The sequence below is a fragment of the Hemiscyllium ocellatum genome, chromosome 24, assembly GCF_020745735.1.
Source record: "Hemiscyllium ocellatum isolate sHemOce1 chromosome 24, sHemOce1.pat.X.cur, whole genome shotgun sequence".
Classification (NCBI taxonomy): Eukaryota; Metazoa; Chordata; class Chondrichthyes; order Orectolobiformes; family Hemiscylliidae; genus Hemiscyllium; species Hemiscyllium ocellatum.
Genome location: NC_083424.1, coordinates 28,638,180 through 28,653,269, shown reverse-complemented (window position 1 = coordinate 28,653,269; position 15,090 = coordinate 28,638,180). Strand labels below are relative to the sequence as shown.

At 40.9% G+C, this 15,090-nt stretch overlaps 1 protein-coding gene across 2 annotated transcripts in view; it reads right to left on the bottom strand.

Annotated features, from left to right (window-relative positions):
- tmem120b (transmembrane protein 120B) overlaps nucleotides 1–15,090 on the bottom strand; it is a 61,965-nt gene that overhangs the window by 29,675 nt on the left and 17,200 nt on the right. For both annotated transcript variants that reach the window (XM_060843996.1, XM_060843998.1), the window contains exon 4: nucleotides 5,243–5,302. In XM_060843996.1, the coding sequence (XP_060699979.1) occupies nucleotides 5,243–5,302 (60 nt within the window). The remainder of the gene's footprint in view (nucleotides 1–5,242; nucleotides 5,303–15,090) is intronic.

Here is a 15,090-nt window from a genome sequence, read left to right as displayed (position 1 = left end):
TGTTCTTTCAGTTTTAGAACTAGAGTCAGATGTACAGCACGGAAACAGACTCTTTGGTCCTACTCGTCCATGTCGACCAGATATCCCAACCCAATCTAGTCCCACCTGCCAGCACCCGGCCCATATCCCTTCAAACTCTTCCTATTTATCTATCCTTCCTGATGCCTTTTAAATGTTGCAATTGTACTAGCCTCCACCACTTCCTCTGGCAACTCATTCCATGCATGTATTACCCTCTACGTGAAAAAGTTGCCCCATAGGTCTCTTTTATATCTTTTCCCTCTCAACCTCAACCTATGCCCTCTAGTTCTGGACTCCCCGACCCCAGGGAAAATACTTTGTCTATTTATCCTATCCATGCCCCTCATGATTTTATAAACCTCTACAAGGTTTCCCCCTCAGTCGCCAACGCTCCAGGGAAAATAGCCCCAACCTATTCAACCCAACAGCTCGAATCCTCCAATCCTGGCAACATCCTTGTCAATCTTTCCTGAACCCTTTCAAGTTTTACAACATCCTTCTGATAGGAAGGAGACCAGAATTGCATGCAATATTCTAACAGTGGCCTAACCAATGTCCTGTATAGCTGCAACATGACCTCCCAACTTCTATACTCTGACCAATAAAGGAAAGCATGCCAAATACCTTCTTCACTATCCTATCTACCTGTGACTCCACTTTCAAGGAGCTATGAACCTGCACTCCAAGGTCTCTTTGTTCAGCAACACTCCCTAGGACCTTACCATTAAGTGTACAAGTCCTGCTAAGATTAGCTTTCCCAAAATGCAGCACCTCGCATTTATCGGAATTAAACTCCATCTGCCACTTCTCAACCCATTGGCCCATATCTCAAAATCCTGTTGTAATCTGGAGGTAACTTTCTTGGCTGTCCACTACACCTCCAATTTTGGGGTCATCTGCAAACTTACTTACTATATCTCTTATGCTCACATCCAAATCATTTATATAAATTATGAAAAATAGTGGACCCAGTACTGATCATTGTGGCACTCCACTGGTCACAGGCTTCCAGTCTGAAAAACAATCCTCCACCACCACTCTCTGTAGAACTGTTCTTCAAATCCTAGTTTGCAAACATTCATACAACACCGTAAATTCTATTTGTGTTTCTCAAACGGTTGCAGGTAGATATTATACGAAAACCAAAAGCAACAAGACTGTTGGCTAAAAATGAGGTTGTATTTAATTCATGAGATTTAATCAACAGTTGTATTTCAGACTTTTGAGAAATGGAAAAATGCGCATTTCTCCCCCAAGTTTTTTTTAAAACCAATTTATGAAAGTTAAGTGGAATCGGTTCTCATTTTCACAAGATCGCATTGATTGACATTTTTGTACAGTAATAAATCCTAGTTTTGATTTGACTGCAAACTGTAACGGGATCACTGCTGACTGACTGATAAGAAATACTTAACAAACATCATACTATCCAGCTCATGACCAAGCAGAATTCTCTAGGTACTGGAAGTTATGGCAACATTTTGTTTTGAGAAAGCTGGTCAACTTCAGTAGTGAAATAATGCATTATTATTATTAGCTGTTTTTAAACAATAAAAGAATACATTGCAAGTTTGAAGAAGTTGTTCTTGGGCTTTGCACTGAAATTACTAAATCAGCTTGAGCATTACACTTGAACAAAGTTATGTCATTCAGAGCAACTGGAAAATGCAACTGACAACAGTTTTTTAAAACAGTTTTTTTCCAGTCTGAAAAACAACCCTCCACCACCACTCTCTGTAGAACTGTTCTTCAAATCCTAGTTTGCAAACATTCATACAACACCGTAAATTCTATTTGTGTTTTTAAAAAAAAAACTGTTGGTCTGATAGTGATGGAGTCAGCTTGGGCTTCACTTGCATTGGTTTCATGGTTGTGCTCTGCTGCACCAGAGCCCTAAACTGGCCAGTTACTTCTCTCCCTACAGACAGCTGTATCTATAAATGTAACTCTGCCACATTAACACTTGCTTTCTACAGAATGATTAGGGTGTTCAATCTCCCTCGCTTCTCACTTTTTGATGTGAATTTTATAAAAAAGCTAGACAATATTCCAACAGAAAAGAGGGACCTCATCAGTATAACGTCTCTGAGCTTATGTAAAGCTGAGATGTGAAAACTCAGTTCGGGCGTTTGAGAGTTACAAGTTAGCCAGGAAGGACCTAAAGAGAGATCTAAAAGCCAGGAGTGGACATCAGAAGTCTTTGGCATGTAGGATCAAGGAAAACCCTAAAGTTTTCCATAGTTACGTCAGGAATGAAAGAATGACTGGAACAAGATTAGGGTCAGTGAAGGACAGAAATGGGAAGTTGTGTGTGAAGTCCGCCGAGATAGGAGACATGCTAAATGAAGACTTTTCATCAGTATTCACACAGGAAAAAGACAATGTAGTTGAGGACAATACAGGTTAATAGACTAGACGGGATGGAAGTTCCTAAGGATGTGTTAGCAATTCTGGAAAGTATAAAAATAGATAAGTCGCCTGGGCCTGATGGGATTTATCCTAGGATTCTCTGGGAAGCTAGGAAGGAGACTGCAGAGCCTTTGGCTTTGATCTTTATGTCATCATTGAATTGTGCCAGAAGACTGGAGGATAGCAAACTTTGTTCCCTTGCTCAAGGGAGGGAGTAGAGACGACCCTGGTAGTTACAGACCAGTGAACCTTACTTCGGTTGTGGGTGAAGTGTCGGAAAAGATTTAAGAGATAGGATTTATAAACATCTAGAATGGAACCATTTGATGAGGGGTAGTCCACTTGGTTTTGTGAAGGGTAAGTCGCGCCTCACTAACCTTACTGCGTTCTTCAAGAGGTGACCAAACTGGTGGATGAGGGTAAAGCGGTTGATGTGGTACATATGGATTCCAGTAAAGTGGTTCCTCATGGTAGGCTATTGCAGAAAATACAGAGGCATGGGATTGAGGGCGGTTTAGCAGTTTGGATCAGAAATTAGCTAGTTGTAAGATGACAGAAGGTGGTGGTTGATTTGAAATGTTCATCAAATGGAGCTCAGTTAAAAGTGGTGTACCTCAAAGATCTGTTTTCGGGCCACTTCTGTTTGTCATTTATAAAAATGACCTGGATAATGGCGTAGAAGGATGGGATAGTAAATTTGCAGATGACACTAAGGTCGGTGGAGTTGTGGACAGTGCAGAAGGCTGTTGAAGGTTACAGAGGGACGTAGATGAGCTGCAGAGCTGGGCTGAGAAGTGGCAAATTAAGTTTAAGGCAGAAAAAAGTATGAAGTGATTCACTTTGGAATGAGTAAAAGGAATACAGAGTACTGGGCTAATGGTAAGATTCTTGGTCATGTGGATGAGCAGAGAGATCTGCGTCCATGTGCATTGATCACTCAAAGTTGCCACCCAGGTTGATAGGGTTGTTAAGAAGGCAGACTGTGTGTTGGTTTTTATTGGTAGAGGGATTGAGTTTTGGAGCCAATAGGTCATGTTGCAGCTGTACAAAACTCTGGTGCGGCTACATTTGGAGTATTGTGTACAGTTCTGATCGCCACATTATAGGAAGGATGTGGAAGCATTGGAAAGGGTGCAGAGGAGATTTACCAGGATGTTGCCTGGTGTGTAGGGAAGATCTTTGAGGAAAGGCTGAGGGATTTGAGGCATTTTTCATTGGAGAGAAGAAGTTAGAGATGTGACTTAGTAGAGACAGAGGTGCTCAGAGGATTAGATAGGATGGGACAGTGAGAGCCTTTTTCCTTGGATGGTGATGGCAAGCACAAGGGCACATAGCTTTAAATTGAGGGGTGATAGATATAGGACTGATGTCAGGGGTAGGTTCTTTACTCAGGAGAATGCCCTGCCTGCAACAGTAGTAGACTCACCAATTTTAAGGGCAGTTAAGTGGTCATTGGATAAACATATGGATGATAATGGAATACTGTAGATTGGATGGGCTTCAGATTAGTTTCACAGGGCGGTGCAATTTCAAAAGGCCTATACTCTGCTGTAATGTTCTATGTTCTATGAGCTAGTGGGCAAAGGGGACTTTGTTAGTTATCTTAAAGCAACAAAAGCAAAATCTACATCAAACTAAAAGTATTGTAAATAAATATGGGCATCTTAAACTTTACCATAGGCTTTACAAGGATACTATGCAATTACTGAGTGAACTTTATGGAATGGCCTTATTTTAGGAATAATGCAGAGTGACAGCAGAGCTATAGTGCAATGATTTTCATTAACTGGAGTATGCTTCAGATGGTTGGCTTGAAGTAGAGGAGAATGCTGTTGGGTATGTTCAGTAAAACAGGAAAGCAAATAAAATTTCTAAGAAATCAGTCCATTTGAAACCAACTAACTGCCAGTTTGTATGATTGTGGTTCTTCTGGCATCAGCTCAATGGAGTGCACCAATGGTCTTCGGTTAGGAGAAAACCCCAGAGCTTGTTCATAATGAAATGCAGGAGCCAGGACAATGGGGAAGTCCAGGAAGTTTTGTACTGAATTTAAATCAGTAGCTTGCTTGAATTTTTGGATGTCACATGGCACCTTCTAGACATTTTTAATATATTTTCTGGACTTTCTGCACAATTTTTAAAATGTAAAGATGAATTACAGGAAGCAATTCACAATTAACTTGGCAGTATAACTTTAAAAAGAAAATCCCAGCATCATAACTAGACAAATGAAAACTAAAAAAGTATTCAATGTGACTAGTAATTAAAGGTGGTAAATTTACTAAATATTGTTTTAGTACCAATTAAAGGAATTCTTCAGAAGACTGAACAATTAAAAATGTAATTAAGCATACCAAAAGGTTCCAGGTTAAATTGATCTCACTGGCATGGTAGTTTGAACATAAATTGATCTGAGAATCCATGGGATCGGTGGGCATGAGGGCAAAGGTCAGAATTCCTACTTATGATCACTTTACAGCTGTAAAGTGAAAGTCCATACGCTGAGTAAGTATAGATATGAGTTCAACTGTAATGTTCCCAGAAGTTAAAATATTCTGTTGACATACTCTCCACTAACAAATGAAGAATAGTTTCTTGGGATAACATGCTAAGTGTCTGCTGGCACCTATTGAATTATATTCTGAGATAAGTTAGAACTTTCATAAAAAGAAAGAAAACAAATAAGAGAGAAAAAAACTACTATCCTTTTCAAAGTCAAAGTCAACAGATAAGCAAATTAGCTGGTCATTAGCACTGGAAAACATGTTGGAATATATTCTGAAAAACAGACCAAAACATAAACTGATATTACTTAGCTTGCTTGCTGAGAAGCGTCACGTTCACATTTCCAAGCACCAAGTTCAAGTATAGCCTGTAAGAAGGAATTTTTAAAAAATGTACACAGTTTAATTACCTGGAATTTTTAAAAAAACTTTATATCTTACCATTCCAAGAAAATTGGAGCCCAATTTAAAATTATCTTACATTTTCATGAGTAAGAAACCATGAAGTTACACAACTGGGACAAAGACTGTCTGACTGGACTTATAGATAAGACTTCAGGAAAAGGTTTCTGAAAAACCTTGTGATGGTGAGATTCATTCTGGAAAAGAACAACTTAGTAAGCAAAACTGAATCCTTTTAGTCATTCCATTTAGTAGCACAGTTGGAAAATTAGAATGAATCAGAAATCCAAATTTTTGTTTGTATTTCCAATCTAACACAGATTTTGAGGAGTTATTAGGTATTTATATTGTTATAGTCCAGACCAAACTCCCTCAAAAGTATATTAAGAAGATAGCCTAGACCCCAAATATTTTTAAAAGGCAAATACACCACATTGTGTTCTAGATAAAATTCAGTTGGTCAAACTGCCAGACTTGAAACAAAACACACTTTATTCTTACACTATGGTTAAAATACAGACAAAATACAAATAAAAACATTAGATTAATTATAACTCCATTGAAATATTTAAGATAATACATGAACTACCACTGACTAACAGTTCCAAGATAGTGACTTCCCATAGATGCACCCTTGGCAGAAGTAAATTCAGTAAAATAAATTGTCTCACATGCAAAGTTTCTCCAGTCCAGAAGGAAAGAACATTAACAGAAAATTCTGAGACAGGGAAAACTCAAAGGTTTTACTGTAGCAAGGAGATAATGTTTAGCAGTTTTCAGACTCCATCAGCTACTGAAAGTTAAACTAAAATCCTGCTTTTGTGGGAACCTGACCCCCCACCCCTTCATGCTACTTCTACTGTTCCAGATATAAAAGAAAAAGGCCAAGCCCTCACAAACTGTTCACTTTATTGGATTGGATCAAACTGATTGGCACCTGTGTCTCAACCTCTCTCCATATAAAAAAGAAACACTGACAAACTACACCTCTTAAAGTCACAGTATAGATTAGATTAGATTAGACTTACAGTGTGGAAACAGGCCCTTCGGCCCAACAAGTCCACACCGACCCGCCGAAGCGCAACCCACCCATACCCCTACATTTATCCCTTACCTAACACTACGGGCAATTTAGCTTGGCCAATTCACCTGACCCGCACATCTTTGGACTGTGGGAGGAAACCGGAGCACCCGGAGGAAACCCACGCAGACACGGGGAGAACGTGCAAACTCCACACAGTCAGTCGCCTGAGTCGGGAATTGAACCCGGGTCTACAGGCGCTGTGAGGCAGCAGTGCTAACCACTGTGCCACCTACAATAAATAGTCACAATAAATTGATGAAACAATTAAAGAAAAAAAAACTTATTTTACTAGTTCCACCCATTTGCTTTTTTGAAGCGCGACTTTGATAGTTGCGCATGCAAGTTGTTCTCCATTGTTCTATGGCAAAAAGGTTAAGCCTGCCATGAAAAGTTATAAGTTTTTAATTAGAGTAAGGCAAATTTGGTACAAGTCAAGCACTTTCAAAAAGTTGATTCGAATAGATGGTTCAAAGATAAGAAGGACATCTGACAAAGGGGGCTTTCAAGAGTGCAATGATGACAGTTCAGCGGCATTATGTTCCTGCTAGAGAGTGAAGGGTAAGCCTGGGAACATTAAGGAACAATGGATGAATAAAGATATCGAAGTTGTAGTCAAGAAGAGAATCTTTTTTAGGTACTGACAACTTGGTTCAATTGAAACTCTTAAATCAATATAGAGTGTGTAGGGGCATTCTTAAGACAGAAATCAAGAAGGCAAGGAGGGGATATGAGATAGCATTGGATTATCCTAAAATTTATCTGCCAAAGAGATTCTACAAATACATTAAGGGAGAGAGAGTGAAAGAGAAGGACTTCTTAAAAGACGAAGGAGATTGTCTTTGTGTTGAACCCAAAAAGATGGGAGAGATACTAAATTAATATTTTGCATCAGTTTTTACTGTGGAGAAAGAAAGAAGTTTGTCTAGAGAATGCAGAGAAATAAACTTTGATGTTTTAAAAGTAGTTCACATTACAGAAGAGGAAGTTCAGGAAGTCTTAAGAGAATATAAAAAGATGGATAAATGGATGTAGGTTTGCTTGCTGAGCTGGAAGGTTCGGTTTTAGACGTTTTGTCAACATAGCAGGTAACATCAGTGAGCCTCAAGATGAAGCACTGGTGGTATGGCCCGCTTTTTATTTATGTGTTTAGGTTTCTTTAGGTTGGTGTCATCATTTCCTGCGGTGATGTTGTTTCCTGTTCTTTTTCTCAGGTGTTGGTAAGTGGGATCCAAGTTAATGTGTTTTTTGATTGACTTGGATCCCATTTACCACCCCCTGAGAAAAAGAACAGGAAATGACATCACCAACCCAAGGAAACCTAAACATAAACAGAAAGTGGGCCAAAGCACCAGTGCTTCATCTTGAGGCTCACTGATGATATTACCTAGTATGGTGATGAAACATCTGAAAATGAACTTTCCAGCTCAGTAAGCAAACCTACAATCAGAACCTCAACCTGAGCTACAAGTCTTCTCAAAACTTGCTAAGGTGGATAAATCTCCAGGACTTGATCTAATGTATCCCTTGAACATTGTGGGAAGTAAAGGAGAAAATTGGTGGAGCCTTGCAGAAATATTTGCATAATCTAAAATGATTGGTGAGGTGCGTAACAACTGGAGGGTGGCTAACATTGTACTTTTGTTTAAGTCAGGTTGTAAGGAGAAACTGGCGAACTATAGACATGCGAATCTGACTTCAGTTGTGGGTAACTTGTTGGAGGCAATTACAAAATATCAGATTTATGGACATTTAGAGAAGCAAAAATTTATTGGGGATAGTCAGCATGATTTTGAGTTTTTTGAGGAAGTTACCAAAAAGCTTGACGAGGGCAGAACAGTAAACCTTGTTTACTTGGAATTTAGCAAAGTGTTCAACAAGGTTCTGCATGGTAGGTTAATTAGTAAAGTTAGGTCACATGGGATTCAGTGTGAACTTGCCAACTGGAGACAAAAAAGTGACTTAACAGCAGGAGACAGAGAGTAATAGTGGAGAGTTGCTTTTCAGATGGAGGCCTGTCACCAGTGCTGTTCCACAGAGATCAGTTCTGGGTCCTATTTTGTTTGTCATTTATATTAATGATTTAGATGAGAATATAGCAGTATGTTAGTAAGTTTGTTGGTAATACCAAAATTGGTGGCATAGTGGATAGTGAAGAAGGTTTTCTAAGTTTACAAGGGGCTCTTGATCAAATGGGTCAATGGGCTGAAATATGGCAGATGGAGTTCAATCTGAATAAATGGGAGGTATTGCATTTTGGTACAACAAACAGGGGGTAAGACTTATACAATTAATGGTAGGGTCTTGGGCAATGTAGAACAGAGACACCTGGGGTGCAGGTACATAATCCTTTGTAGCTTGCATCACACAATGACAAGGTGGATAAAAAGGCATTTGGCACACTTGCCTTCTTTGCTCAGTCCTTTTGAGTCTAGGAGTTGGGAAGTCATGTTGAGCTTGCACAGAACATTGTGAGACCTCTTCTGGAATACTGTGTCCAGTTCTGGTTGCCTAGTTATTAGGAAGGATATTATCAAGCTGGAGAGGGTTCAGAAGAGATTTACCAGGATGTTGCCAGTTATGGAAGTTTGAGTTACAAAGAAAAGCTGGGACATTTTTCACTGGAGGATAGGAGGTTGAGAGGTGACCTAATATAAGTTTATTAAATAATGAGAGGTATAGATAGTTAGTGGTAGTTGTCTTTTTCAAAAAATGGGGAATTTCGAGACAAGGGTGCATATTTTTAAAAGAGATTTTTAGAAGACGAGAGGCAATTCATTTTTTAAAAACACAGAGTGATTAGAGTGTGGAATGAACTTCCTGAGGAAGTAGTGGATGTGGGTACAATCACAACTTTTAAAAGGCGTTTGGATAGGTACATGAATAGGACAGGCTTGGAAGGATATGGGGCAAAAGTAGGCAGGTGGAACACGTTTAGTTTGGGATTAGGTTCAGCATGAACTAGTTGGATTGAAGGGTGTGTTCCCATGCTGTATGGCTATCTGCAACAACTATTTAGCGATTGTAGTGGAAAAGAGTGTGGTTATGTGCATACATGGATATTGGTTTGTAACAGAAAAGGACTCAGTCCTAGTTTTCCCTACAGGCATGTCCATACCACTGAAACAATATCTAGAGCAGTCGTCTTTGATCAGTGTGTTGAGAGAAGGTAAGCCGTTTGCCACAAAACCTTTTTTGGGAAGCAGCACTGGTCTACCTGAGAATTGAGACTGGGTCTGTGCTTTCTCATCTTCCCTAGACATTCAGTGTCTATCAATGAAGGCAGTAACTAGTGATACCAGGCATCTCTATCATGGGTTGGGATGAATAGCTCAAAGTGTCTGGTGAACAGAGCCATCACTCAGTGCACTAGACGGTGAGTCGATCACATTTGGACATTGCTGGGCTGAGCCAGTTAAATTGTGCACCATTCCTACTGCAGTTTGTCAGGGTTGTGTCTGAACAGAGCTTGAAAGCACTGTGCGGGAGCTACAGTTTGCAGAGTTGGCCCTTTGTTGGAGCAGAGTTCAGGGGCGAGGGTTTCAGTTCTCTGCCTCACCGAGCACTGCATGGTGTGGGAATAGCTACTACCACTGAAGACCAGGCTTAGTCTATGGGACTGGGAAACATAGCAACTGCTGCTAGGTGGATACGTAGTGATGAGGCTACATGGGAGCATCACTAACCATATCCAGTGCCTCCGTTCCCACTATGGCAGAGTAAATGCCACATTTATGAGCAATCAATTCGACTGAAAAATTGGGTGTGCTATGAAATTGTCTCTCATATCAAAGTGTACCTAGATACTGAAAACAATTAGGAACCACTAACCTAGAGAGTGTTCCTGTGCCAGAATTTATATATTTGACAAATTGCCTCCCATTACCTTCCATTCAATCCTCTTTGTTCCCCATGCTAGATAATAAAAAGGAAAATAAAGAATTATGTTCCCATTTTTTGTTACCCCTTTATAATTCAGTGCCCTCAAAAAAAACCTAATCCAAAGCCTCTCCAATTATCGGAAAAGCGCAGCAGGTCAGGCAGCATCCAAGGAACAGGAAATTCGACGTTTCGGCTTATGCCCGAAATGTCGAATTTCCTGTTCCTTGGATGCTACCTGATCTGCTGCGCTTTTCCAGCAACACATTTTCAGTTCTGATCTCCAGCATCTGCAGACTTCACTTTCTCCTCTCCAATTATCACCCTGTTTTCTATCCTCATTTCCATATTATGAAAAGAAAACAAATATTTGCATTTATATCAAGCCTTTCATACCCTCCAGACATCCCATAGTGTTTTATGAACCATACCTTTTTTATAATATTGAAGGTAAATATAATAACCAACACCAAGACACACAACATTAAGATTATTTGGTCATTAATCTACTTTAATGTAATGTAATTGGTTGAAAGTTAAAATTTTAGCCAGGCTATTTCTTGAACTACTGGTATGTGGTTCTTCTTAATTGTCATGGGATTTTCTACATTCATTCAAGGGCAATCAGAACGTGGGTTTAAAGTCTCATCACAGTCCATCTATTCTACATTTATGTCAGTCTAAATTCTTTAGAATAGCGTTGGAGTCCAAGACATCCTGATGGGAGTATTACCACTCAAATCAAGGTCCTTCAAGGTGTTGCCTCTCAACTCTGTGTCCATATCTTCAACAATATCCTACTGTAAACCTCTCCAGTACAGCATCCATCATTCTTAAATTGGGCTGAAATGGCTCAAGCCAAAGTCATGAAATATATTTGCTGCGACTGTGAACTTCAGACATTTTTTTTGATAGGTTAGTCATGCTGATTTCCGCCCAAGCATCTGCCATTGTTTACTGGCAACTGTGGCCGGTCACGTTTCCAGCTTTTTTAAAAAATACTGTTATTCATTCACAGGATCTGGGGATTGCTGGTCAGCATTTGTTATCTATCTGTAACTGCCATGAAGGCAGTTAAGAATTAACTGCAGTGCTGAGAGTCTGAAGTGACGAGTAAGCTAGATTTTCGGTAAGTAAGAATGGCAGATTTTCTTCTCTTAGGGACATTAAAAACCTACCTGCTTCAGTAAGGACAAAAAAAGTTAATTAAACCAGCTCTTTATTCCACATTTTATCTACCATATATACTCAAGTAATAGTTGAATTTCTGACTACTTTTTAAAAAGGTTAAATTTGTGAGATCGACTATTACATGGATACTGATAGTGAGTGACTAAACCTCATGCCCGTCAAAATTCATACCATAATTAGCAGAAGCCTAACTGATCTGTAAACAAATAAAGAAAAACAAACAAACAAACAATGAATTATGGCAATTCTGAAAACCCAGAGCAAAGTGCACCAGCTGATGGACCGGAAGACCCAGTACAGAGCAGGAGGACTGGCAGATTGGAAACCTGGACCGGAATGTAATGACTGGCACACTGACGCATAAAATGTTGTTGATCTGTTAATTGAAGAACTAGGGTCGACTTTTACACAAGATATAGAAAATTCCAATTTTTGGGCAAAAATAGTAGGCTTACTTTTACATGAGATGGACTATTACTTGAGTACATACAGTAATTCATATTTCGCCAACTGCCAAAGTGCAATTTAAAACCATTTCCCAAGAACATGAGGATGGGGTTTTGGATTGTTAGTCCAGCGACATTACCACACCCCACCAACTTCCTCACTGTTATACTTTTCTTGTACATAAATGCCACGATGTGAAGGTGCCAGTGTTGGACTGGGGTGGACAAAGTTTAAAAAAAAATCAAACCACCAGGTTCCAAATAAACCTGTTGGACTGTAACCTGGTGTGTGATTTTTTAACTACAAATGCAGCAGTGCATCTCCAATCAAGATTCTCTTCCCTCCTTTGTACTACAACCCCTTTCTTAACTGCATCAACTTCCACATACATAAATACAAACATAAATAAAACCTCTACTCCCCTCTCAAGTAATTATTTCAATTTAAATCAGGCAATTCAGCATTTTGCCAGTGCTGAAGTACTAAGGTATTCACAAAAAGTAGTAATCAAACTTCTCATTGCCCAACATATTTCACTACGTGCAACATGTTCAGCATTAAAGCTCATATTAGCTTTCATTCTCCACAAAGTCTATGAATGCATTGGTCACCTTAGGGCTCTTATGTGTCCCTGCCTCTGGGCCAGAAGGGCTGGATTCAAGTCCCAACTGCAAGTGAGATGTGTCACAACATGTCTGTGCAAGTTGATTAAAAATATTTCTGTTGCCGTGTCCCACCCTATTTCTACACTCACCTCCAACCCAACTGCTCCTTCCTCTTTCTCTGATACTGCCCTTTTCACAATGCTCAACTACCGACTTCATCTTATCCATGAGCAGTAAGTTTATGAGTGAACATTTCACCTGTGAGGTCTCCACATCAAGCCATATCAACTTAAGAGTCATTTTGCATCCATTCACCTACATATGATAACAGGGTGCCTATTTGATATCTCCTCAAATCTGAGAAGTGCACACCCCCCATATTCTGCGGAAGTTTAATTAAACGGTGCCTACGGCACTAAATTAATGATCCAAGCCATCTCACAAACCTCCGCAGCACCAGTTGGGTAATAACAGCAGGAGCATCCTTATAGGATTATAACCGAGGAAGAACATTCATTTTAATCAAGGCTATACGGCTGTAGTCCCGCCCATTGCTGCAAGCCTGTGCTTTGTCCTCTCTAACAGGTGCACAAAGTTCGCTCCGTACAGCTGCCAGAAGCGAGGGGTAATAAAAATTCCTCAGATAGAGAAAACCTGTAACCATTTAAAAAGGAAAATCCATTCCATCGAGTAAAAAATGAGGTCTGCAGATGCTGGAGATCACAGCTGCAAATGTGTTGCTGGTCAAAGCACAGCAGGCCAAGCAGCATCTCAGGAATAGAGAATTCGACGTTTCGAGCATAAGCCCTTCATCAGGAATGAGAGAGAGAGAGAGCCAAGCAGGCTAAGATAAAGGGTAGGGAGGAGGGACTAGGGGGAGGGGCGATGGAGGTGGGATAGGTGGAAGGAAGTCAAGGTGAGGGTGATAGGCCGGAGTGGGGTGGGGGCGGAGAGGTCAGGAAGAGGATTGCAGGTTAGGAGGGCGGTGCTGAGTTGAGGGAACCGACTGAGACAAGGTGGGGGGAGGGGAAATGAGGAAACTGGAGAAATCTGAATTCATACCTTGTGGTTGGAGGGTTCCCAGGCGGAAGATGAGGCGCTCCTCCTCCAGCCGTCGTGTTGTTGTGTTCTGCCGGTGGAGGAGTCCAAGGACCTGCATGTCCTCGGTGGAGTGGGAGGGAGAGTTAAAGTGTTGAGCCACGGGGTGATTGGGTTGGTTGGTTCGGGCGGCCCGGAGGTGTTCTCTGAAGCGTTCCGCAAGTAAGCGGCCTGTTTCACCAATATAGAGGAGGCCACATCGGGTGCAGCGGATGCAATAGATGATGTGTGTGGAGGTACAGGTGAACTTGTGGCGGATATGGAAGGATCCCTTGGGGCCTTGGAGGGAAGTGAATGTGGAGGTGTGGGCGCAAGTTTTACATTTCCTGCGGTTGCAGGGGAAGGTGCCGGGGGTGGAGGTTGGGTTGGTGGGGGGTGTGGATCTGACGAGGGAACTCCATTCCATCCTCCAGTTTCAGTACCTCCGATGCCACCCGACGGACATGACTTCCGATTTTGTCAAATTTCTCTTGTACCTTGAAAAGCTACCGAATAATTTAATCTTTTGTATTAGCTAGGGTATAGACTCTTCGGGATTAGCCAAAACCAAAGGACATCGTTTGCATAGAGTGATTTTGTGTTCCCCAACGCCCATCTTTGGTGATGTTATTTCAGGGTCTTTTCGGATAGCCAGTGTTCAAGTACCAAGGTAAACAGTAGCGGTGACAGAGTACAACTGCTGCCTTGGGATTTTTATATAACACCACCAACCACCTGGCGAAAGCCCCTCCCAGACCAAAATGATCCAGAACAGCAAAGAGATATGACCATTCACCCGGTCAAAGGCCTTTTCTGCATCCGGGGAGACCACCAAACCTGGAATCATTCTCTGCTAACATATTTGCACTGTATTCAACACCACCTGATATTATTGGAGGAACTGCAGCCCTTGACAAAATTCATCTGGTTCTCTTTTCTAATAAACGGAGAACACATTCTCCAGTCTCAGAACACTTTTGATAGAGTTTTAAAATCTACATTAAACTACGAGATGGGTGTCTATGATGCACAATCCTTGGGGTCTTTCCCTTTCTTTAAGGTGAGGGAGATATTAGCCTCCCTAAGAGAGGGCGGAGGACAGTGCTGGCTATAATGAATGAGTATACATCCCCAACAGTGGTTCAGTTAACACGTGCACAAACTCCTTTTAAAATTCAGTCGGGAATCAGGCTGGGCCAGGTGCATTACCACCTTGGAGCTGCCTTATCGCCTCCCGCACGATCAGAGGTGAATTTAACAGGGCGTTTATACTCAGGAGGTCCAAGTTTTCAAAGAAAGATTCCACTCTCACATCTCCATCCCCACAGACCTTCAATTGGTGTAACTCAGCATAGAACTCTGAATCCTGCATTGATCTTCCTCAATTCACAAGAAACATTACCAGTACTCTCCCTGATAGACACAATGGACTGTGGAGGACTTTTCTTCCTAGCCAGGTATCTACCTGGCTTAT